General features: G+C 36.8%; 1 protein-coding gene across 1 annotated transcript in view; it reads right to left on the reverse strand.

Moving 5' to 3' along the window:
* tmem132e (transmembrane protein 132E) overlaps positions 1-23,754 on the reverse strand; it is a 337,170-nt gene extending 313,416 nt beyond the window's left edge. Inside the window, exon 1 of the mRNA XM_042724909.1 lies at positions 22,605-23,754. Coding sequence (XP_042580843.1) covers positions 22,605-22,653 — 49 coding nt within the window. The 5' untranslated portion in view covers positions 22,654-23,754. The remainder of the gene's footprint in view (positions 1-22,604) is intronic.
* Between the last annotated feature and the right edge of the window lie 833 nt (positions 23,755-24,587).

The following is a 24,587-nucleotide window of genomic DNA, read 5'->3' on the forward strand; positions in this document are numbered from 1 at the left end:
TTTCAGAATAATTATTGGATCTGGCATAATTACATGTTCACATTAAAAACAAAAGCTATAATTAAATAATAATAATAAATATAGCTGCAAGCAGCAATTACGGGGCCAAGCACTCCAGCGGCAAATTGAGGAGCTAAGCATGGCATGGAGCTTCACACCAAATGCAACAATGAGCAATTTACAGCAATTTTAGGATGATTGTAATTGAAATGGTGGAAAAATCATAAATAAAAGCACTAGTATTATGATTAAATGACTTATCACTTTTGACCAACAGGTGGCGCTGTAATCAAATAATTTTGGTGTGTTCTGTGTGAGGTGACAATGCCACACACAAAGTTTGGTGTCAGTATGCCAAAGCATTCCAGAGATACAGACTGAAGTGTCATTTTGGCATCATGCCTGAAATTCGTCGCTGTGGTATGCGATAACGGTTTTGTCTATCGATACAAAATCCATAAAACTTTGTCAGCACAGTCTGAAGATAATGTGATTCAATTTTGGTGAAAATCGGACAAACGGTTGATGAGGAGTTCGAAAAAGTAGGTTTTCAACATAAATCAAAATGGCGGACAGGAAGTTCAGCGTACTCTGGCATATTTGGTATCTATGTTTTCGGCATCAACAGAATATTTTGAGACCAGTTTTATTGCAATAGGCTAATGCAATAAAAAGTTATTAGCATTTTAATAAATGTAATTATTAATGTGGTTAATGAATGATTTATTACTCTTGACCAACAGGTGACGCTGTTACCAAATTGATGTGGCACGGTCAGTCTGAGGTGACAAAGGCACCTACAAAGTTTGGTACAAATATGTCAAAGCTTTGCCGAGATTCAGCCTCAGATGTATTTTGGCCTCTTACGAACAAATTCGTTGATGCGCTAAACGAAAACCGTTTCGTATATCAACACGAATTCCATAACTTTTTATCAGCTTGGTCTGAAGATGATCCGAACCAAATTTGGTGAAAATCGAACTAACGGTCTAGGAGGAGTTCGAAAAAGTAGGTTTTCAACATTAATCAAAATGGCGGACAGGAAGTATGGCCAATTTTGGCATAATTGGTATCTATGTTCTCGGCATGACCCAAAGAATATATGGAGACCATTTTCATTTCAATAGTCTAATTTATTCAAAAGTTATTAGTATTTTTTAGATATTTCATTATAACTTTTGACCACAAGGTGGCGCTGCCCCCAAACTTTTTGAGTACCTTCAGGGCATGGAGCCAAACATTTTTGTAATTATTTTCGTAGCGATACGATAATGCGTTCAAAAAATACAGCATTTTGAAACACTAATTCAAATGGGGCCGACACCCAAAATGGCCGACACGGGAAAATTGGACATCATTCGACTCGGCATGACGCACCGAATACAAAGAGACCAGTTTTGTGATTTTTGCCAAAACCATTCAGAAGTTATAAGCAAAAATATGAATTTTTCATATCTCCTGACCACTAGGTGGCGCTGCGTCGAAACACTGCAGGTAGTGTCAGGTCATGCTTGTTATAACACACACCAAGTTTGGTCTCAATACGCCAAAAACGTTGCGGAGTTATAGCCTCACAAGCATTTTTGCGTGCTTTTCGTAGAATTTTATCGCGTGGTATTCGAGAACGGTTGGCACGAATCAACTTGAATTCCATAACTTTTTGCCGGCATCATCTGAAGATAATCTGAGCCAATTTTCGTGAAAAATCGAACTAACCGTCTAGGACGAGTTCGAAAAAGTAGGTTTTACGAACAATTGAAAATAGCGAAAAAACTAAACCTTGCGATTTTTGAATTTCGGGGTTCTATCGACTCGGCCTGAGCCAAGGATTCAGAGGAAAAAAGAATTTTCATTTTGTGGCTTACGGTTCAAAACTTATTAGCATAAAAATATTGAAACTTTGGACAAGTGGTGGCGCTAGAGAGTTAGAGTTAGAGACTTCAAATTTGCTATAGTTAATGCTGGGACTGTCCTCTTTCAGTGTGCCAAATTATACAACTTTCCCGCAATCGGTTCTATGGGCTGCCATAGACTTGCGGCGGAAGAAGAAGAAGAAAGAAGAAGAAGAAGAAGAATAATAATAACGCCAACGGTTTCAATAGGTGCCTACGCACCTTCGGTGCTTGGCCCCTAATAATAATAATAATAATTTAAGAACTATCAGTTCATATAAAATAAAATATACTAAAATAAAATAAACAAAACTACAATATCAACCTACATAAGAAAATATATAAAGAACTATCATTTCATATAAAATAAAATATACTAAAATAAAATAAACAAAACTACAAACTGAACAAATGAAAATGCTTACTCTCAACCCTTCATTTAAAAAAATACAAGAAAGAATTTAAAAATCACAACAAAAAGGTTTAAACGCATACCCTGCAGGCCAATATGTATCGCTGAGCTCTAACGTAGATGCTGTTTAAGTGCTGACATTTATGCATTGAGTGCTCTAATAAGGCAGCACAGATATTTCATCTTGATCAGAAGGCCAACACAAATGATTGACAGGTTGAATTTGGCCAACATGCTGCTAGTTTATGAGGCTTGATATAAGATGTCAATTACCCTGGAGTGATATTTAAAGCTGCTGTGAGCAAGATTGTCTACAGAATGTTTTTGTGTAGTCAAGTTAGTCGTCTTCTGCATGTCTGAGTATACATGACACAATGCATAATCAAACATCTGAAGGATTAAATACTGTCTGGCTCTGTCTTTTGGAGCAAGTGCACAATGCTGAGGCCAATCGTGATTTGATTCATGTATAAGTACACTGCACATGCTGGACAAAGCTGAGCTAAGAGCATGATCCAGGTCTGTGAGTGACTTATCAAAAAAACCTTACTGGTATGATTACAGTTGAACTAAAACTATTGGACACAACTGACATCAAAGGACTTGTGGTGACGCCTCACTGCCTGAATCCAAGCCAAAAAACTTACATTGAAACACACTGCAAAGAGTACAGCCAAAGACCAACTAGTATGTATTGTGCCTGCATTAAAAGGGGAAATAATGCTCCACACCATCACCCCATTTACACCTGTATGTAGTGTTGTCCACTTGTGATCGGATCCGAAAATGCATCTCAATACAGGGCCAGAATCACGTTAAAGCTACTGTTTGCAGTTTTGTGTATTTTTGGGATTTTGGAGACCCCTACAATTATAGAATTTGATACTTATACATACTGTAACTGTCGTAAATACAGTACATAGCTGGGGACGTGAATTTGTTGCTGTGCAATCCACCATTTTAGCTGAATGATCACTTAAACTCACTTCTTTAAAACAAAATAAAATAATAAAAAAATGTTTGAGGGCGATCAGGGGGAAAAAAACAAGCTAAAAGTCTTACAGCAGCATTAAAATACTGTGTTACCTAAAGTGTTTACTTGACATTTTAAAAAGATGAATAAATGTTTTAGACTGACTGAAATCAAACCTTAAAGTGCATGTAAACGTACTTAATGATGAGGATCCAAACAGGAAGTTCAATTCCAAGCTCAGGCCATTGGCTGATATTGAGCTGACATCTCCAGAAGCTCAAGCAGAGTAATGTTGTGAAAGCCAATGTTTACACTTTTCAGAGGAATCCATTTATTTGAATGGCTTACTTGTATGTCTCCACACATTACGCTGGGATAGAATAGAAGACGATATTTTAACATCTAAAAAACTGCACATATCTGCCTTAAGTATATGTTCCGGGTGAAAATCATATTTAATGTTCAGCATATTTGGCTGCTGTTATATAATGCAGTTATTTTGGCTAAAGTAATAGGGCTAAGGTTGTGAGAAGAGCAACATTTGGTCCTTTTCATGAAGTCTGGCTTCCACAGATACATGGAGAGCTTTCGATGTGGCCCGGGTCCAGTGATCTGTCCTTACAAAAGCGAAGAAATGGTTGACGAAACCTTGTTAACTGCGGTCCATTAACACAGACCCTTGGGTGGTACACTGGTATTTATGGGAGCACTCTGCCGTCTTGCTAGAACAAATCCAGCTTTAGTTCCCTGACTAATTTCTGCTGCATAGGGAACATATGCACAGTGAGTGGGTCAATGGAACACCCAGTGGTGGGGTGCTTAGACAATGTCCTTACAATGCTACTTACAACAGAGCTACGCCTAGTGACATAGAATGTGCAATGCCACTTGACAGGACCGGATGGTATAAATTATAAAACCCTGCATCCCTTAACGGGAAGAGACATGTATCAAATCTGTCATTATGCAGATGCTCGCTTATACAAGGTGACAATACATTTCTTACAGGGACAGAAACCCAAGAGCAACCTAGAGGCCTTTCTTAAGGGCGCAACTGAAAAATGGTAACGCACCACAATACTACGGAGAGAGAGGCATTAGAAGTCAGAAGGCACTTAAGTTAATTTATGATTTGCTGTCCGTCTGAACCAAAGAAATAAAAGCGAACTATCTGTATCGTATTGAATTGCATAGCATCATTTTGTTTTTCCATTGCATTGAACCGCATTATGTTGAATCAAATAGAAATCAGATCGCACTGCATCGTAATAGGGGTGAATGGTATACTGCATCACATCGGTAGCTCCTTCACATGTATCTGTAATGTACATCGGCCTGTTATGGAGATGTACATCCCTAATATCTAAAGATTTCTCATTAAAATTTACCAGTGAAACCAGCCTATTCCTGGTTACACAACAAGATATCAAATAATTTTAAGAAAATGTTTTTTTTTTTTTTTTTTTACATTTGAAAACTTTTTCTTTTTCTTGTTTTAACCCTGACTTGAGAACAAAAACACTATTTAATGAGAATTTTAATTCTAATAAACTAAAAAGAATAACTCATCTTCTTTTAGTATTGATGGTTGAAGCCCAACCAATAACAATCCCAGTTCTCTGTAGATCAAATTAGATGGGTTGAGATCTAAACGTGATCTGAAAAAGATGATTCTTTTGATTCCTTTCATAATGGCTTATGCAGTAGCATAACAGTGGAGGAAAGAGCAAACTGAATAAATGGCATAAATTGTGTTTTATAAAGCTGCTACACTGGAGAAGGACAGATAATGAAGCTGAGGTCTTGAGTCATATAGTTCTTCTGCCTGACTCTTCAATTGGCATTTGACTCTCTTGCTCTGCCATTTTGTATTCTGTGTAAAAGCAAGGCAGACTGCTCAACATCAAGGGTCACAGGGCTTGTGTCACGACAGCTTTGACGGGGTGATCAATTCTGTCACGTGCTTACGTCCTTGTAAACACGCAAAAGACTTTGATTTGATGGACAAAAGTTTTTCCATGAAATGTATAATTAATCAGTGAAGCAGTGAAGATTGTTAAATATATTCTCTAAAAAAAAAAATCTCCAGTTCAAGTTTTGGTCAAATTTGATGTTTTGTCATTTGTATTCTCTTTCTTTATTTCAGTTTTAGTTATTTTGCTACATCAAATTACATAAACGTATTTTATTTCATTTTTATTTCCATAAAAAATTCCTTTATTAATATTTAAATTTAAGTGCTTATTTGTTTAATAAATTAATAGAATAGAGAAGAATAAACCCATAAACATTTTCGTCTCTCTCACACACAACTATGTCATCCATTACAGTAAGAATGTCACACAATGTAATAAAATACTGCAGACTGAATGTAAATGATTTTTATTTTACATTTCCAAATTTCTCCTCAGAGAGAAATTCTTTTGGCCAGAACCGGGTGCACTGGGCTTCAAACAGTCAGCAATTTTGAGTTATGCTGTAACTATTTTCCATTTCATTTCATTCTCACTGGTAACATGAGATCACAGCCAAAGTGACACATTTGCACAAACATTTGAAGAAAATACAATTCTGGTCAAGTATTCAGAATGGCAGAAGACATTTCTTTGACAGGTGGCAGTCTAGCTTCAGGCATGTGGCTGCACAAATGGGAATAATTTAAATGTAAAATGGGGAACTTCCTCCGCTCAGTTTAGTTGTAGCTTCACTCCGTTTGGAAATCAGAATGACACTGAAGAATAGATTTCAGTGGAAAGCTTAGGATGAGAAAGAGAGAGGAGAGCACACAGAGAGAGAACACACAATAAATCTAGGACAAACGCTGACTGCAGGGTGAAGGTTGGGAGAAAAGGGAAAGAGGTTTGTACTGTTTCCAAAAACGCTGGTACCTATTGTGCGGCAGCAAACAGAGGATCAGTTGTGAGTGGCCTCTCATGCAAAGAAAAAAAAACAGAAAGAAAGAGAGGGAGAGAGAGACTCTGATCCCAGAGAATACTGATAAAACTCTTCCTACCAGGACTGCACCTTAATCAGTAAAGTCAACCGGATACTTAAATTAACCTATTCGCATTCTGAAATGGACAGTACAACATATTTATAAAGAATATTCAAGCAGCTCTTTTCCAGTCTATAATTATCATTCATGACTGTGAAACTTAAAAAAAAAAAAAAAAAAAAATATTAACATTTTTACAGAACAAATTGAAATTTCAGTTTAAAACTGTAATTTACAAAGCAAATAATAACAAAAAGTCATGCTGTTACTAAAATCGGTTTTGTACCTTAAACATATATTGACAAATCACCATAATAATACAGGTGGTGGCAAATCAAAGTTCATCACAAGAAGCATTTCCAGAAACTGAAATAAATACTAGCTTAATATTCAGAAGGTACACAATGACATACAAATACAAAACACCATCATGGTAGCACATAGGCTAATACAATACAATATATATTAATTAAACAACTTAAGTTTTAACATAAAGCTCTAGTAAACAAAACTGATAACAAAAACCAGTTACGCAATTATGACAAAATACCAAAACCAAGTCACCTCAAAAATTTAGAGAATGTTTTTAACCACTGTAAATAAGTTTATTATTATTATTATTATTATTGTAAACGTAAAGGAACTTGTATGACTTACAGTTTGGATCTATTACAATTACAGTGTATAAAGGAACTTTAACTACTGTTAACCAATAACCATGTTTACTGTAGCACTTTTACAGTCGTTCACCGTTAAAATTACAATTTCTACAGCTTGTAAAAAAAAAAAAAAGTAAAAGCAACATGATTCATTTATCCTGGACTAACTTTGAATGATTATTTGGTGCATGTTATTCTAAAGAGCATAAAAGAGTAATAACTGTAAATCAGTAAACCTGGCCATTTTTCTGAGAGGAGTTGCAAATGAATGCAATGATGATATGTGTGAACAAAGCACAAGATGAACATGCTACGTCAGGATGGGCTTGATATATGCAAAAGTTTGCTGTAAATCTGTGGTCAAAGAGTCCTCTTGCACCACTATTCAAATCTTCAGATTTTCAGCCTTTATTCTCATAAGCATTTCTGACTAATCTTTGAGTGTTTACAGGAACACAGATCCAAATGATTAGTAGCATTTGTTTAAAATGCAAATCAGGCCACCAAAGAATACTTTGGTGAATGAACTACTTTGTAATCATTTCCAATAGCAAGCAGACACTCATTTACAGAACTTAAAGTAAACTGATTGATCGACTGCTTATCCTGCTGAGAAAAGAACAGAGGAAGAAGTGGACTCCTTATGTGACAAGAAAAACAATTTCGCAAACGACAAAAGATTAGGTTCATGGAGAAGGGCTGTCATTAGCATCTCAATGGAGAGTGCTGTCGACTGCAAATTGCGTTCAAGATTCAGATGATACATTTTCATGAGCAATTAACAGCAGCAAATACAACTGCAATTAGAAAAAGAAAAATAATACATTTAAAGTCACCCATCTGCTCAATGTGGAAGCACTCTACACCTGAATATTTGGCGCAGCTGATAACAGTGCCCTATTTCACATTAAATATGCAACAAAAAAAGAGCATATATATATATATATATATACACATACATACACAGACTCTTAAAAATAAAAGTGCTTCACGATGCCATAGAAGAACCTTTTTGTCTAAATGGTTCCATAAAGAACCTTCAACATCTGAAGAACCTTTCTGTTTCACAAAAGGTCCTTTGTGGCCAATGAAGGTCCTTTAGATTATAAAAAGGTATAAAAAAAATAAAAAAAAAAATAAAAAAAAATTGGTTCCTTTGACTGAATGCTTCTTTGTGGAACAAAAAAATATGGCATTACTGTAAAGAACCTTTTAGGCACCTTTATTTTTAATTATATATACATATACATACATTTTTTTTTTTGCACTCTTATTTTTCATTAACCCATTTCTTTATACAATAATATTTAAATTAAAATTTGATTCCTCAATATTTTTATTATGCAGTGATCTTTTTATTCTTGCTGTATTGTGAATATAATTAGAGCAAAATGGATTGCAGGTGCTTCACTTCGCATAATAAAAAATGCAGCAGTATATTTCATTGTACACAAGGGGTACTTTTTTATCCCTGTGTTCACCAAACCCATCTTCAGTGTTTGCTGCTAAAAAGCTCATTTTTTATTGACATCTGACCATAGAAGCCAGTCCCGTTTGAAGTTCCAGTCGTGTCTGACGACTGAATATGCTTTTGGATGAGAGCATTTTCTTTTCTTGAATTTTTTTTTTCTTGAAGCCCTCCCAAACAACATGTGGTGTAGGTGATGTTTGATTTTTTTTTTTTTTAAAGGTTTTCTGACCCTTAGACTTAAATATTTTCTGCAATTCTCCAGCTGTAGTCCTTGGAGAGTCTTAAAACACTCAAACTCTCCTCCTCACCGTGCATTAGGACGATATAGACACATGTTCTCTTACAGGCAAATTTGTAATATTTTTTGTTGATTGGAATTTGGAAATTCTTCGTTATTGCCCTGATGGTGGAAATGGGGATTTTCACTGCACTACCTAAATTAAATTAAATTAAATTAAATTAAATTAAATTAAATTTATGCATTTAGCAGATGCTTTTATCCAAAGCGACTTACAGTGCATTCAGGCTATCAATTTTTACCTATCATGTGTTCCCGGGGAATTGAACCCCCAACCTTGCGCTTCGTAACGCAATGCTCTACCACTTGAGCTACAGGAGCACCTAAATAAATAAACAAACAAACAAACAAACAAACAAACAAACAAACAAACAAACAAACAAACAAACACATACATACATACATACATACAAAAAACAAAAATAAAAACACACAAAAAAACAAACATTAAAATTAAAACATGGTTATCATTAAAGAGAAAGTCATTCAAAATCATTGTCCCAAACATCACTGACAACATCACTTGAACACTTAAAATGTATATATTTGTTTTCTACAGGTGTTACGCACTAATATACACACAGTATCTAGGTTAGCAGGTGTTTCACATCAGCTGATACTAGTTGGAATGCTATACTGACCAATCAGCATCCAGGACTGTAATCATTTATAATGGTAGATTTTGTCTGGGCAAAAACACTAACTTTAACCGTATCTAAGGTCGAGGTGCACCTCATTAAATACTCTCTGATGACTATATCAGCTCGATCAAATTAGAAATTCTTGCTCAAAAAAAATGATGAAGCCCCAGTGAGAGGCTTCCTTAAATATTTGAGAATGTGCCTCAGGTGTGACTATTGTTACTTAACAAATTAAATTATAGCTCTGTTCTGCAGGTGCACAATGAGAAACGCTCCCATGCTTATCTGATCACAGTTTCTTTTATGACAAAATTATGACCACTGCTGAAAATAACATTTATGCTAGGAAATTATCCTGAACCTGAGGGCATAAAAGGTCTGGGAAAAGAAATGTGTGATACGTCTGTGTATTCATAAATACCATAGTCTCTTTATCAAAGCAATATCTAGAGAGGCAGACAGCAATATCTTGTTAGGCTGCTGTTTTGCACATGGAGGAAGTCTTCAGATCTGTGTGTTGGTAATAAGACCAGTCTCATTGTTTATACACAGGTATTTTTATGTAACAGTACTGAGGATGGAGGTTTGGGTGCTACAGCAAACAAAACAAATATAATATAAGTAGTCAATTTTAAGATTTTAAAGGGTAATCTTGCCCAGATTTGCACTAGAAATCATACAGAATTATTGTGACTTTTGACTAATCACTCTAAGGGGCAGGAAATTTGGGCAAGACCATGATGGAAGTCCCACTCTAAGCAAGTAAAATTATTTTCTGTCATTTATATACATGGTATTTTTATGACGATCAAATATAAATGCATTATTGCATTGGGACACACATGCTTAATATGTTTACATATAAACTTCAAAAATTCATCAAAATCACATTAAGTACAAAACCTACCAAAACCCTCCACAAAAATCACAACCTAAAAATAGAGAGAAGTAAAACAAAGCCCTTGGGTGAGAACTGTCAAGCTCAACTTAATCCATGCAGTAATGTTTCCTGAGTCATTAGCCACATCTGAAGTGGCTTGTAGGGAGAAATAACCTGGAGATGTGATTTTTGCTTTGTTCATCACAGGCTCTTTAAACATTTCACAGACCATTATACAAATATCATTCTGACTCATACTAGAACGATGGTGCTTCAGAGAAATTTTAATAGTTATAGATCTGTTGCCCTTGAAAGAAGTGAAATCATGAGTATATAAACAAAAGGTTGTGCCTGTGGGTCTGTTCCAAAACAGTGAAATTTCTGTCTACTGCCTACTAAGGCAATACTGTAATAGAGACGGAACCTGGTAAGTGACAGATTTGGAACGCTCAACATAGCCAGCAACTCAGCAGTGCTCCAAACAGGCGACAAGACAAATTTTTCCTTTTTTTTTGTTTAGGTTGTCTCATATAAAGCACACATTTTGTTTGCATGTTGCTGGTAAGTCGTGGCCTAATGGTTAAAGAGTTTGACTCCTAACCCTAAGGTTGTGGGTTTGAGTCTCGGGCCGGCAATACCATGACTGAGGTGCCCTTGAGCAAGGCACTGAACCCCCAACTGCTCCCCGGGTGCATCAGCATAAATGGCTACCCACTGCTCCGGGTGTGTGTGTTCACTGCTGTGTGTGTGCACTTTGGATGGGTTAAATGCAGAGCATGAATTCCGAGTATGGATCACCAATCTTGGCTTTATGTCACATCACTTTTTCACTTTTTTTTTTTCTAAAATAAACAAATCTGTAGTAACAGATCACCAACTCTAGAAATATTCTGTAAAACTTTTTTAAATGAAGAAAACTTTCATTTTTCATATTTTGAATTTAATATTAGATTGTGTTGTGTTTTAGGGTAAACTTGTCCTGCAGGGTTTTTTTTATACAATGCATATACAAGCAAGGCCAAAGAAACAGCTGCTAAAACATTTTCAAATCATAAACACTCATATGCAATCCAAGTCATCCCAGCACATGTCTGAGAACTATTAAATTCAGCATTTTCAATTTCATATTTCCTGTCATTAAAGATCAGCCATCAGCCACTCTATTCTCCAAATTTCAGGATCAGCCATTAAAAAAATAAAAAAAGTAATCAAAACTAAACACTAGAGTAACACAGAGATAAAAATCAGTGTCAAAATCTAGTCATCATACCATTCAACAATGCATTTAGGCAAAGTGAAATGTTTGCCCAATGCATAAAAACAAAAATAAACTTTGCTATAAACTTCTTTTAAGTTAGTCAGAAGTACTTCTTGTTCACAGCTGTTTTGTGTGCGTAAGAGAAAAAGAAAAACAGAAAGATAAACGGGCGCAGTGCGTGTATGTGTGTTTGTTTGAAATGGCTTTGAGAGGATTCTGGGTTTTGACATCAGTTGGGAACATGAGATATAAAGGGCATGATGTGTGATGTAGTGCGTTTCTGAGTTGTACGCATGTTGCTCTCTCGCTCGCTATAGAGTTTGATTTCCCATGAGTCCCAGTGCTTATTTCAGGGATCTGGTGTTCTCATCCCTCATCCTGCAACATGCTTGTCTGGGGTTAATCCGTTTCTACCAGAGGAGGTGTCACAGTCTCACTGGTGCCATGTCTTTAGTCAACAATAAAAATGGCTTACAATGCCTGGAAAGCTATTTTTCTGCAAGGTATTCTCCTATCTTCTCCTGAGCTCCCTACTGAGTATTGCAACACTGCAGGCAACAAGTTAGTTGATAATAAAAAACAGAAAAAATGACAAAACCTCTGACAATCTGAACGTTCAAGGTGAAACATGTAATTTCTACATTACTAAAGGCACAAAACAGAATTGTATTAAGTCTTCCAAAACTTCTGTCTTCTGTTGTTGGTTCACTCATTAAACTGGGATAGGAGGAAAAGAATATGGGCAAACAAAGTCATTAAAAAAAAAAGACAAAAACTTTAATGTTGTCTGTGGAAAGCCTGTCCAGAAAGTTGTTTTTAAAAGCTTAAAAATGCTTTTTCAGTATGCCTTTAAAAGTTGCTAGTATGTTGCTAACAGTGCAGGGCAGATTACTTACAAAAGTGTAGTTCATTACTGATTACATGATGAAAACTGTAGTGTAATCTAGGTTGCACATTTTAGGTAATGTTTACTCTTTAAATTACTTTTATACTTCACCATTAAATTTTCCATATATAATGCAAAGAGAAAAAAAAAATTAAGAATTACAGAGAATCAATAAATTATGAATAACTTATTGTCATTGCTCAAATAACATCTAGGCCTCATCATGTAGGCTAATCCATAAAAAAGTAACTGTAATCTGATTGTGAACATTTTAAAGTGTAATATACTTTAATTTCCATTACTTAATATTTGGAATCTAAATATGTAATCCAGATTACATGTAATCAGTTACTACCATCACTATTTAACCATGTCTCCAGAAGTCATTAGAATGTTTAAAACATTACTAACATGTTACTAGCATTTGCCTGTCATTGTATGGACAAAAACAGGTTAAAAAAGGTTTACAGGTTTGGAACAGCATGAGAGTAAATTATTCATTTTGTGTAAACTATCCTTGTAAGGTTAATGAAACTGCTGTAATGAACAATCTAGATTGAAAACCTGATCGCCTGCCAGGCATCACATCAAAGTAGTTTGGAAACATGAATGTCTGTTGACTGATCTCAGTGCCTAGCAGACTGGCAGTTTTGCCAGGTTTTCCGGCAGAGCTTGGAAGGACAGGAAGAAACATACGGCTGTCAGTGACACTTCAACATATGATGGCTGAAACTAGAAAAAAAATAAAAATAAAAATAAAAACCTCCAGGCCACAATGCTAGAATTGCAGTACAAGCCAATTGGATGGGGTGTATCAAGAGCAAGCATGTTCTACATCTTTTTGGGTAGTAAAAAAACAGCAGGGTCACACTTGTACATGACCATCATAGAGATGAGTACCATGTTGAGGCACCACTGAGGTCTCCAGGGAAGACTAGCACTGCTGTACTTAGAGGCAGCTTCTACTGTCTTCAAAACAAAGAATAAAGTCAGAGACAGAATGGGTACAGACAGGTTTGATCTCTCTATTACTCCTCTACACACAAAAATACTATACTCTACAATAGATTTAAATCTTTTATCATAATAACTGACACCACTTTGAAGGCAGTTGATTTTCAATGACTTCTGCAGGTACAAAGATACTCTGATCAGACCTACAGGAAGTGCATCCCTCTTTCTCATACTTAAGACTTTGAATGTCGCCATCATCTATCCAGAATGGCCTGTCACCCACAACCACGGTTATTCTTGGAGGAATGTGGATCTTCATAGTCAACTTCAAACTGACTCAGGAGGGATATTTCTGATATGATGAGCAGCTTGGAAGCAGTCTGCAAGCTATTTAAGGAGTTCTGGGTATGTAAAAATGTTGATCTTGAACATTTCCCTCAGACATTTTGTCTGAGGATTTGACATAGACATGTCGGTTGTCATGAACGGAAGTATTGTTCTTTTGCCAGCGCTTCCAAACCTGTCAGAGAATTTATGCACACCATCCTTCACCTTTTTTGGAGCTTATTGCCTTAATATGCAAAGCTAGTGTACGATCACACGCTGACTGAGCTGTCCTTGTAATCTTTAATTCAGATCTCTGGCAGACAGCTGTGAGGTGTTTCAGGAGTAAAGATGTGGTTTCATAGTTGTGGAAGGATCCGGTAATATTGTGCAACTGCATGTCCTGTGAAAAGCTTATACTGTCTTATAAAGCTCTATATAAAACGGCCAGTAAACTTTATTCATTCCTCAGTTTTAGTTCCCCCAGGGCCTGAAGGGAATAATGGCCCATCCTCTCAACTCAATCAACCGGTCTAGGCCAAAAAACGTACAGCACACTTTTGGTTTACGCCTAGCAATATAAATACGCTCTTACTTTAAAGGGGTCACATCATGGAAGTATTTCCCTGCTCCTTTAATATATATTTAAAATGCAAAGCTCCTTCACAGTTCATCCAGAACATTAAAGAAAACTAAGCATCAAAATCAGGTCACTCAGGAATAGCAATACCAACAACGTTGCAAGGGTTTTTTTTTAAATCAGAATTCATGGTAACAATATTATCGCAAAATCTATAGAAATTAAAATAAATAACGCAATCAGCTAACTTTATCTCTAACTTTTGGTTATTTTGAGTTTTCTCTCTTTTGGCCAATGAATCGCACTTAAAATACGAGTGTAGGGCAGCAGAGAGAGAGCTTGTAAACTGTACAGAGAAAGATAGCTATAACCATAACTACTGCATATAGCATTTACACCAATGCACGAAAACTGTATTTTTGTTTGTTTGGTTGTTTTGTTTTTTTATAAGCATGTACTGCAGTTGTGTCATCAGCCACTTTAAATGCGTAAGCTCTTTAATGTAAGATGTATCTTGTTTGCACATCAATGTTCTTTATGGTTCATCACAACAACAACAACAACAACAACAACAACAACAACAACAACAACAACAACAACAACAACAACAACAACAACAACAACAACATGTAGCCATGTGGACTTACTAGACTGTTGCATTTTAAAGTGAGAAAATGCAAACACTACTACGTGGCCAAAAGTATGTGGACACCCCCTTAAACAGGTTTAACAGGCTATTTTGGCTACACCTACTTACTAGCAGGTGCATAAAATCAAAACCTTCTTTAGGTTAGTGCCTGCGTCCAAAATTACAACGTGTACTACATTTGATGAAGAAACTACTGTATTTCTATTAATAAAGTAAAGTAAGCATGCATGTGTGCAGTATAAATACAATGTGAACACATTAGATCCACCGGTCACACTTTATTTTAAGGTCCAATTCTCGCAATTAAAAAATCATTGACTATGTCTTTTGCCAAAATAAACTCCCAATTTGCTTTTTGCTAATTAATAGTTAGTAAGATAGTTGTTAAGTTTAGGTATTGGGTAGGATTAGAGATGTAGAATATGGTCATGCAGAATATGTGCTTTATAAGTACTAATAAACTGCCAATATGTTAGTAATAGGCAGCGATGGAATTGTAAAAATATTTCAGGGGGGATGGTGTGGTTTTTTTTTTTTTGGTGGTGGGGGGTACAGGTGTTCCTGTAGCTAATTTTACATAATGATTACAAAATTTGTGTAATTTTTAAAAAGGTTTTTATTTAATGAAAATTTAGCCTTATTAAATAAACGATTATATAAAAGCTTTTTTCCTTCTGGTGCCTGAAATGGAGGAACTGTGGTCAATATTTTGCTAAATGTGTTTTTGTGCTGGCACCTTGGCTGGTTTAGGCCTGCCATGGATAAATAATGATGACAATAAAACCGCCAGTAGGTGACAGCAAGTCCATGTTTTTTTTATAAATGATTTATTGAATCATTCAAATCAAACGATTCGTTCAAAATGGCTGATTCAATTAGAAACGAAACAAGTGAGTCCATCTGAATGGACTGTTGAATCACTGGCTCACTTGAATCGTTCAAAATCTGATTCATTCAAGGAACGAAACACCATGTTGCTATGCACTGTTGTATAAAATTAATAGCACATTTGTGCTCGCACACGTGCTGATATTCAGAAAAGTACATTGCTTGTGTAATGAATATAAAAACGTAAAAACTCATACATGGGTATTTTTTTCTTTCATTGCATGAATTGTAAGGGCATTACACCCCTATAATAAAAAGCAACAACAACAATATAATACAATAAAAACCTCAAACCCCTATAATGTATAGTTTTTGCAAAGTCGGTGACTTGATAATGTCAGCTCTACTATCGTCTCTCAATCGCTCACAGCCACACATACAGCACAACAACAATGTCGGGGAATGTCTTTAAATTATAGTCAAGGTAAAAGTATACCTTTTCTGTTGCCTTCTTTTTAAAGAACTTCAAAAGTTGCGCTTGAATTATTTTGCGCGCAAAATGACGAAAACTCGCTTCTGCTTGTGAGTGTCTTGTTACAGTACAGAATTCTGATTGGCCAATCGCCGCTATTTAGTTTGTGAATAAGTACCGAATTTTAACATTTAAATTGCATGATAAGTTTTACATAATACACATTATTAATCCAAAGGGAATGGTAAGGGCGGGATGGTGGTTTTACCAAGGGGATGCTTTTTGTAATTTTTTTTCAACCAGGGGGATGCCATCCCCTCGCATCCCCCCTCAATTCGAGCCCTGATAATAGGCATGCTAATGAGCAACTAGTAAATAGTGAGAACTGTTCCCTATACTAAAGGGTTACCGCTCCACCAGGTATTTTTCACTTACTTTATGTAATCCCATATCAGAACATGAGTTTCAGTTTCTGTACCGCTTTGACTAGTAGAATGTGTCTTATCCCTTATGTTCCAACCTGCCAACAATGCCACAGTGCACAAAGCGAGGTCCATGAAGGAAGGTTTACTGAGTATTTTGTGGAAGAACTTGACTGACCTGCACACTTTTGGGATGAATTACCCCATCACCCAAAATCAGTGTCTTACCTCAATGATGCTTGTGTCTCAATGGAAGCAAATCCCCACAGCTATTTTCCAACTAGTAGAAACCCTTCCCAGAAGAGCCAAGGAAGGAAGACAAACTCACTATCACTATTAAAGTTGTGGTTTTCAAACTGAATGTTCAGCAGGCACAAACAGATGCGCTTTTGGGATATCCGCATATATTTGGTCGACGAAAGCATAGATTATGCCCCCTTTTAATACTCTATTACAACTGTTGCATAATATTACACAGTGACACAGTCATTCAGTCAACCCACACACATTTCCCCCTCAGTGTGGCTCTGCACTCACAGTTTGAGGTTACTGTGCTACTGTCACTGTGTAAGCTTGAGGAATTTTAAAAGCAGCCAAGCAGCAACCCAAGTGCCCAGCAGAAAGACTAATGAGTCACGCTGAGACTACACTGACCCAGTCAACCCTCGTCGCTGTCATCACCTCTCCTGCCACAGGTGTCGTTCAATTAGGGAAAGTAATGATGAAGCAGTCCTTTACCACCCACATTAGTCTGAGACAGCTGATTTCAAAATCTGGACTGCAGACCCAACCAATTTGCCATTCTAATCATTCTTACTTCGCTTACTTTAGGTTGTGAAATCCTCATGCCAAACAAAGGCCTACAGCAGTGTAAGGGAAAAAAAAGGAAGCAAGGCTTTAAGGCTGAGGGGACATCTAGCTGGCTTGGGCACTGGGAGTAAAAGCAACTTCTGCAGATTTGTCGCACATGAGATATTGGAGGGAGGGAGAGAGGCAGCGGCGGATATGGAGGAAGAGAGGAAGGGAGGGAGGCAAACAGGAACACGTGAGGAGCCAAGAAATGCTGGAGGGCAAAAATCTGGCCATATTTCTTCAGCTTCCACTGCAGTGATCACAGATCACAGTCTCACATGTAAAGGCAAAATGTCCAGTGGATGCTGACAATGGTTGGACTTCACAGTGCTATTTACAACCTTGACAACCTGTTTAACAATTTTTAGTCGTTTAACAGTGTTAGTGTAGTAATTAATATCAAAAGACATTAATATGTTCAACCACTGATGGAAAAAGAAAACCCAAGCAACTATTTTTGCATTACAGTAGCAGTGATTTAGACTGAAGGGCAGAAAACATTTTTTTCCAAGTACAGGTGTGCAGTATGAACTTGATCTTCTATCACAGGAAAGTCATAGCTTGACATATATATATATATATACACACACACACAGTCATGTAAAAAAAGTTAGGACTTGGGAATAGGACCTATTGAATTCCATGGTTTTCTGCATATATATATATATATATATATATATAATATATATATATCTGGTCCTGACATGTTTTGGGTTAGTTGTGTTATGTATTTTTGAATAACCCCACTTCCTTTTCTATTTTTTTCTTCTGCTCTAATACGTAAAGAACGTAAAGCAGTCCAGCCCACTGATAGCCATGCAAAACATATCTATCACGGTATAAACGGTAAAGCTGAATCTGTTCCGGCTGGCGCATTTCTACCATCACAGCCTAAGCCTTTGAAAGTGGTTGCAATAATGATAATTCTTCTCGAAAAAGGCAAGAGGCATTTTCCCAGCTAATCTATTTGTTTCTGTCCGAGCAAATGCTCCTAGTCAACTAATTAATAGCCTTACAGAGCCTTTTCAGCCTAACAAAATATGCATCTCACATCTACTTAATTTTCCTGCCGCTACAGACAATTTTCTTATTAATAAGCATTCCTTTTGTCAAGTCACTAATCCTGTGCAGCTGACAGGCATAAAACAACGGGCAAGAAACAAGAGTAGGAAATACAGGTTACAGTCTCCTGAGTCAGCCATTTAATCATAGCCGCAGTCTTATTAAAGCAAGAACACCATGCAGACATCCGTTCCAAAAAAACACGCCAAAACCAAGATGCCGCAAACGTCGACCATTTGTGATTTTTCCTCATCCCCGCTGTCTGGGAGACATTCCTGCTTGTGATTCTCAGAGCTATCGTTTTATGATGACTGTATATGATGACAATGAAGGGTGTAAGTGATGAATGGACACAGTAGGTACCAAACTAAAGAGTCTGGAGGATACAAGCAATGTCTCTTTCCCTGATTGGTTGACAGATGGGTCAGGCGGGTTGCCTGGGGAGAGGCAATTTATCTCACATGACAAAGGGTCAACTTCAAACTCAAAGTGGATGTTTTAAAGATGGCAAAGTACAGCCATCTCATGCTATTAGGCCTTGCTTCTCAAGAAATAAATAAAAAAAACATTTTAAGGGATGTTGCCATCCTGGTGCGGTTGTTGATCACAGATCTTCCTTTTAAAGGGCAATGTGAAGTGAATATAAACAAGTTGCGTTCTTTCAGAAGAAAGGCCATTGTGCCCTCAGGGCCGATGTGGGGGGTCTTCAGTCATACCATATCTGTAGGAAGCACCCCTTCAAGATGCTGTCTTTCAGTATAGCTCAAGGAACAACATTTGCAGTTTCACTGTTGGTGCCCGCTAATGCTATTATTGCATTAATCAACGATTTCATGTGCCGTGCCAAAGATTGTAAGGGCATGTGTAAGCCAGATGTTAGATAATAAAATGACATTTTCTTTAACCCAGGAATGCTGAAATTAAATATTCTGCAAAAATCCTACTTCAATTTAAAACCTTTCCTTTTTGATGTTCGTTCAGGTGCAAACTAGGGCTGCACGATAAATTGCATGCGATTTTCATGCGCATCTCATCAGTATAGCCTGTTCTGTGATTAGTAGTAAATCTCCATCACATGCTTTCAGATGGAGCGCCATTTACTACACAGAGCCATAGATCAGTGACAAGCAACACAATATCGCGTTCATAATCGAATGTGATCTGCGATTTAGCTCTCTATATTGAATACCACTCCATCTAAAAACATCTCATTGAAATAAACTACTAACCACATAAAAAAATGTCATCAATAACAACTACTAATCACAGAACTGGCTTAACTGACAAGATGCGCATGACAATTGCATGTGATTTCTCATGCAGCGCTAGTTCAATTATACCTTATCCAGTTGGTAATTAGGCTGGTTGAGTTTACAAATGTCACACAAACCTAAATCCCATTAAGAAATCTCATTAGTTCCAGGTGAACCTGAGCATATTCTGTCAAGTTTGTCAAGGACTTCATATGAAGCAGTAGATAAAAAAGCAGGGCCAATTAATAACAAATGAGCACTCTCCTTGCTTGCCTAAAGGAGTGTTCAAGCTGGCTTGCCAAAAACTAGCAAAAGGTGAGCATGAAATGGACAGAAGAGGAAATGGACAAAGAAACTACCTGAGAGTTTCTGTCTAATAAAACAAGTTCAAAGAAACACTTTCACAGAAAGATTGCCAATTATCTATTAGAGTTTATACATCTGTGGTCTACAAGTTATTTAATGCTTATCATTAACTTTTGATGGATGTTAACTTTAAACCTTCGAAATAAGCTGTAGCTGCCAATATTTTATCTTAAAGCACCTTAAAGCGATAGTTCCCAAACGTTCCCAAAAATTGCATTCTGTCATCATTTACACATCAAACATAATAAATGAGTAGAAATAATTCAAAAAAAAATAAAATTGTAACAATACAATTAAGGTCCATACAATGAAGGTCAGTGGGGTCCAAAACTGGACAAAACATGCTTTTCAAAGACAAGTATTTTCTTTCATATTTTGCAGAATAAAGCAAGTCAAAAAAAAAAAATGGAATAACATCAGAGTTGGAGAAAGATGACAGATGTTTTATTTTTGCATAAACATTCCCTATGAAGTTTGTTCCTGAGTAAACGCAGCATTTACGACAAGACACAACTAGCTTTTTCTTTGTTCTGCTCAATGTATGATAATATATAAAAAAATTCAAACCTTATAAGACCATGAAAGAGGAGTCATCTAAATCAGAATTCAATTAGAGCTGTTGTCAAGAATAATTTCAGGATAGTGTGTCGTAAGGTTGAGGGGAAGCACATGGGTCTAACAATCAAGGCAGTGATGCTTCACCAATGCTCTTTCCCAGGCCTAATAAATAAAACAAGAGTACAAAACAAAGCGATTTATTTCCAGATGATTTGGTTTCACAGGGAAGCAGCTCTGAAACCAAACCAGGGCTCTCCGCACAGGTGCAACACTGTGGATTAACAAACAAGACATTCCTAGAGAGCTCACGGCACGTCTCAGGTTTGTTGATGTTTTGCTAAGACTTGATCTTTATGCCTGGTTCCTGTCTGTCACTTCTGTAACTGGAAGCAGAGGAGACACACTTGTGCTAGTCCAATTTATTGCCCAACTACATCAGTATCAACCGCAGATGAAGGCTGTCTGGATTACAAATGGAAACGCATGACTGAGTGGCATTGCTGTCAAAACATGTGCAATTGTATTGGACAGTGCCTGACACATGACATTATGAGCACATCTGACCTTCCATCGCTACTTCCTAATATATATTCAGCGTATGAATCACGAAAGAGTGAAATCTAAACAAGTTGATCAAATTTAAATTAACTAACAATTCCCATGGAATAACTCATAGTTGAAAATTCAAAACATTTCTAGAAACGAAACTCTCTTTCTTGTGTTCATATTTTCCAGGCTTCTGTCAAATACCATGATAGATTACAGTCAAGTCACATTACGAACCCTCGGGACTTTGATGACTCCCAAATGATGTTGCCTTTGTTCTTATGGTTTCATGAAAGCAAAATAAGGGAAGGGATCAGACCTCAAAGGAATATTTCAAAGGCATGTCTCCTATCTACTGAGGACTGTCAATGTAATAATCTTAGGCACACTATATTGCCATAATAAGATTCTGATTCTAAAGCAGCCTATTCATGACTGTGTGTTTCAAATTAGATTTATCCTGATTACCTTTTAATTAAACAATGAGAGACAGCTGTGATAGCTGATCAAAAAAAAAAAATACTAATAATAATAATAAGAAGAAGAAAAAGAAGAAAGAAAGAAAGAAAGGGAGAGACATAAATGGATTCATATGACTGCAGACTGGCAATCAGATAAACATACAATGTTATTTTACCATGTTCATTTGAAACTGCAGAGGACAAACAGGGAGCAAATCAAATGAACTTGAACAGGTGTTGATGCCTTGTAAACAAGCAACAGATATTTAGGAAATAATAATCCAAATAAAACAAAGGTTCCCTAAAATAATAATGCAACACTTAATCTATCAAAAGAAACAGCCAGAAGAAAAAAAAACACCTTTAAATAGATTAAAACAGATTAAAGCTTTAATTGCTCAACTATAATGTTCTACCATACGTTTTTTTTTCTGATTTACAGTATATATACTGCTAAGAATAATAATAGTTAAGCTCTTTAAAAGACGACGTTAATGAATCTCTACAGTATAAGTTGTCAGTTGTAAGGTTTGTCACGGTTGGTTTCAAGCTTTAGTCGTGCTCCCACCTTGCGGACAGTTGCTATGCTTGAATTATAAGTGTATGTTATGTTCAAAAACACAAAGCATTGCAGGCTATATGAATTCAAAAAAGCGCGTTAGACACTTCCGTTGCCCCCAAGGCTGGAGATCGCAAGAAAACAAGAACTTCAAGCGTTCAAATCGGTTGATTTTCAGCTCTGCGCTTTAGTGTATGCGTGTTGAATTACCAATTAAGACTTAGAAAATCCACTGCAGCCCAACATCCAAACATATATAGTCTAAAACCCGCTGCAGTCATTCACAATAGCCAAACGTGAATTAGCAAACAAGTATGATATGAAAAAAACCAAGCGTGCAAAAGCGGGCTTACCTTCTGAAATGAACATATACAGCAACAGAGTTTCCACTATAACGGACATCGTAGTAGTTTCCACGATTAAATCCCGTTTCTTATGATAAACAACAGCGCTCCTCCAAAATATCTTCCGACCGACGTCTACAGTCCAGCGACGAATTCCCAGCGAGAATCTGTTGGATTGTGATGCTGGTGAACTTTATCTACAGCTATCACGTCCATTATACCAAATCAGTTAAGAGTTAAATAAAAAAGACCGTGTCAACCAGCGACCGAAAGCGCAATGAAGAGCTTTCGAGAGAGAAAAGTTACAGGTAGCTATCCGGCTCAGGTGTCTCGATTCCCACGCGTAGGCTACCTCTCTCTCAGTAATCCACACGACATGAAATATAGTCGTTTCCGTCCATCCAGAGATTTTATTCAAACTATAATCCCGCGAAAGCGTGAAACGCCAGCAACGGTATCGCAACAGCACAATACCAATGTCGTCCACGAGCTTGTTAGTTTAATAATCTACAAAAACATCTCAGATTAGAGGTATCGGACACAAACAGCGGATACACGGCGTGTTTGTTTAATTATAGAGCTGAATGTCGTTTTAGGATTTCCGCTATCGTAACCTTGACATGTGGTCAAATTGTATTTTATGGATGAGATCCGGTTCTTCGATGTAGGTACACGACCTGAAGTTATGCGATGTTAAACTATTTCGTCGCCCATTGATGCACAGAAATAAATGCTTTTTCGTCCGCACCGATGAAAAAAAAAAGTGATTTCTTCTTGAATGAAGTCCGAAAGACGACTTGAAAATCTTCTCAAAAGGAATTGAAGTCCTGGACAAGCTTTCCTGGTACACTGTAAGGCTGTATTTACAATTGATATCACTGTATGAAGCGTATCGCACCCATTTTTAAACTCAGAGGACTAAAACAAACGCTGTATTCTTCTTAACAGTGCAGAGCTCCGGTCAGTAGAGCTTCGGCTTCACTGTTGAGCTTCGTCCGAAAAGATTTATTCAAGATCACCCCTCCTTATAGGACACACAACCTAACTTTGCGTTTCAAAAACGGTCTGTGAATGGCGTGAAGTGCGCGTTGCGTTCCGCTGGACTTGCAGTAGTGGGTGAATCCCTGAACCCTGCAAATCTCTTCGGTTCACGGCGGTCACGTGACACGAGTCTTTACGATCAGACCGCTCTGACGTTTCCAAACGTCCGTCATGACCGGGTGCATCTCACTGACACATGACAGGGTCAAATTTCACCCAAAGATCAAAAGTACAATAAAATAAAAATAAAACCACCGTTCAGATGATCATCAAATTTCCACTGCTGTAAGAAGATCGGACGTTTTCTTTCGGAGGTCTTTTGTGATATCAAATTTTCTCTTTCTCTTTATGGGAAAACACGTTTGTTTCAAAGTAGGCTAACTCTATATACACTTTGATTTTAGGCTAATATTTGAATTTCTGCTTGCTACAAATCATAAAATATTCGACTTGGATCCAAACTGCCAATTATGATGGGTAGCCTAATCTTAAACATTTAAATTAAAATGACTTAAAAATATATATGGCAGACATTTTAATAAATTCAAAACAGCAAATTCAGTTTGAGAGATATATAAAAATACATAAAACATAAATAACTATCAACATTATAGACAGTGTAGCCTATGTTTGAGTCACTATCACAACTGTGGAAAAAGTAGGTCTATATATTGTTCCAGTTTGTGCATTTTTTGTGGGTTTAGTGGAAGTACATTAAAGTGTTAGGCTATAACCCTTGGCTGGTCAAAGTGTGTGTGTGTGTGTGTGTGTGTGTGTGTGTGTGTGTGTGTGTGTGTGTGTGTGTATAAACTAAATACATTTAATATTTAAGTTAGTGTAGGCACAAAGTAAACAGAAGAGTGACAGTGAAATATTTCCTTCTTTGCAGCTCTATGCGTTTTGTTAGCAGGAATAACAGCAAAGATGTTATTAAGACAAATTTCAAAACAA

Source organism: Cyprinus carpio, chromosome B5 (assembly GCF_018340385.1).
Source record: "Cyprinus carpio isolate SPL01 chromosome B5, ASM1834038v1, whole genome shotgun sequence".
NCBI classification, from domain to species: domain Eukaryota; kingdom Metazoa; phylum Chordata; class Actinopteri; order Cypriniformes; family Cyprinidae; genus Cyprinus; species Cyprinus carpio.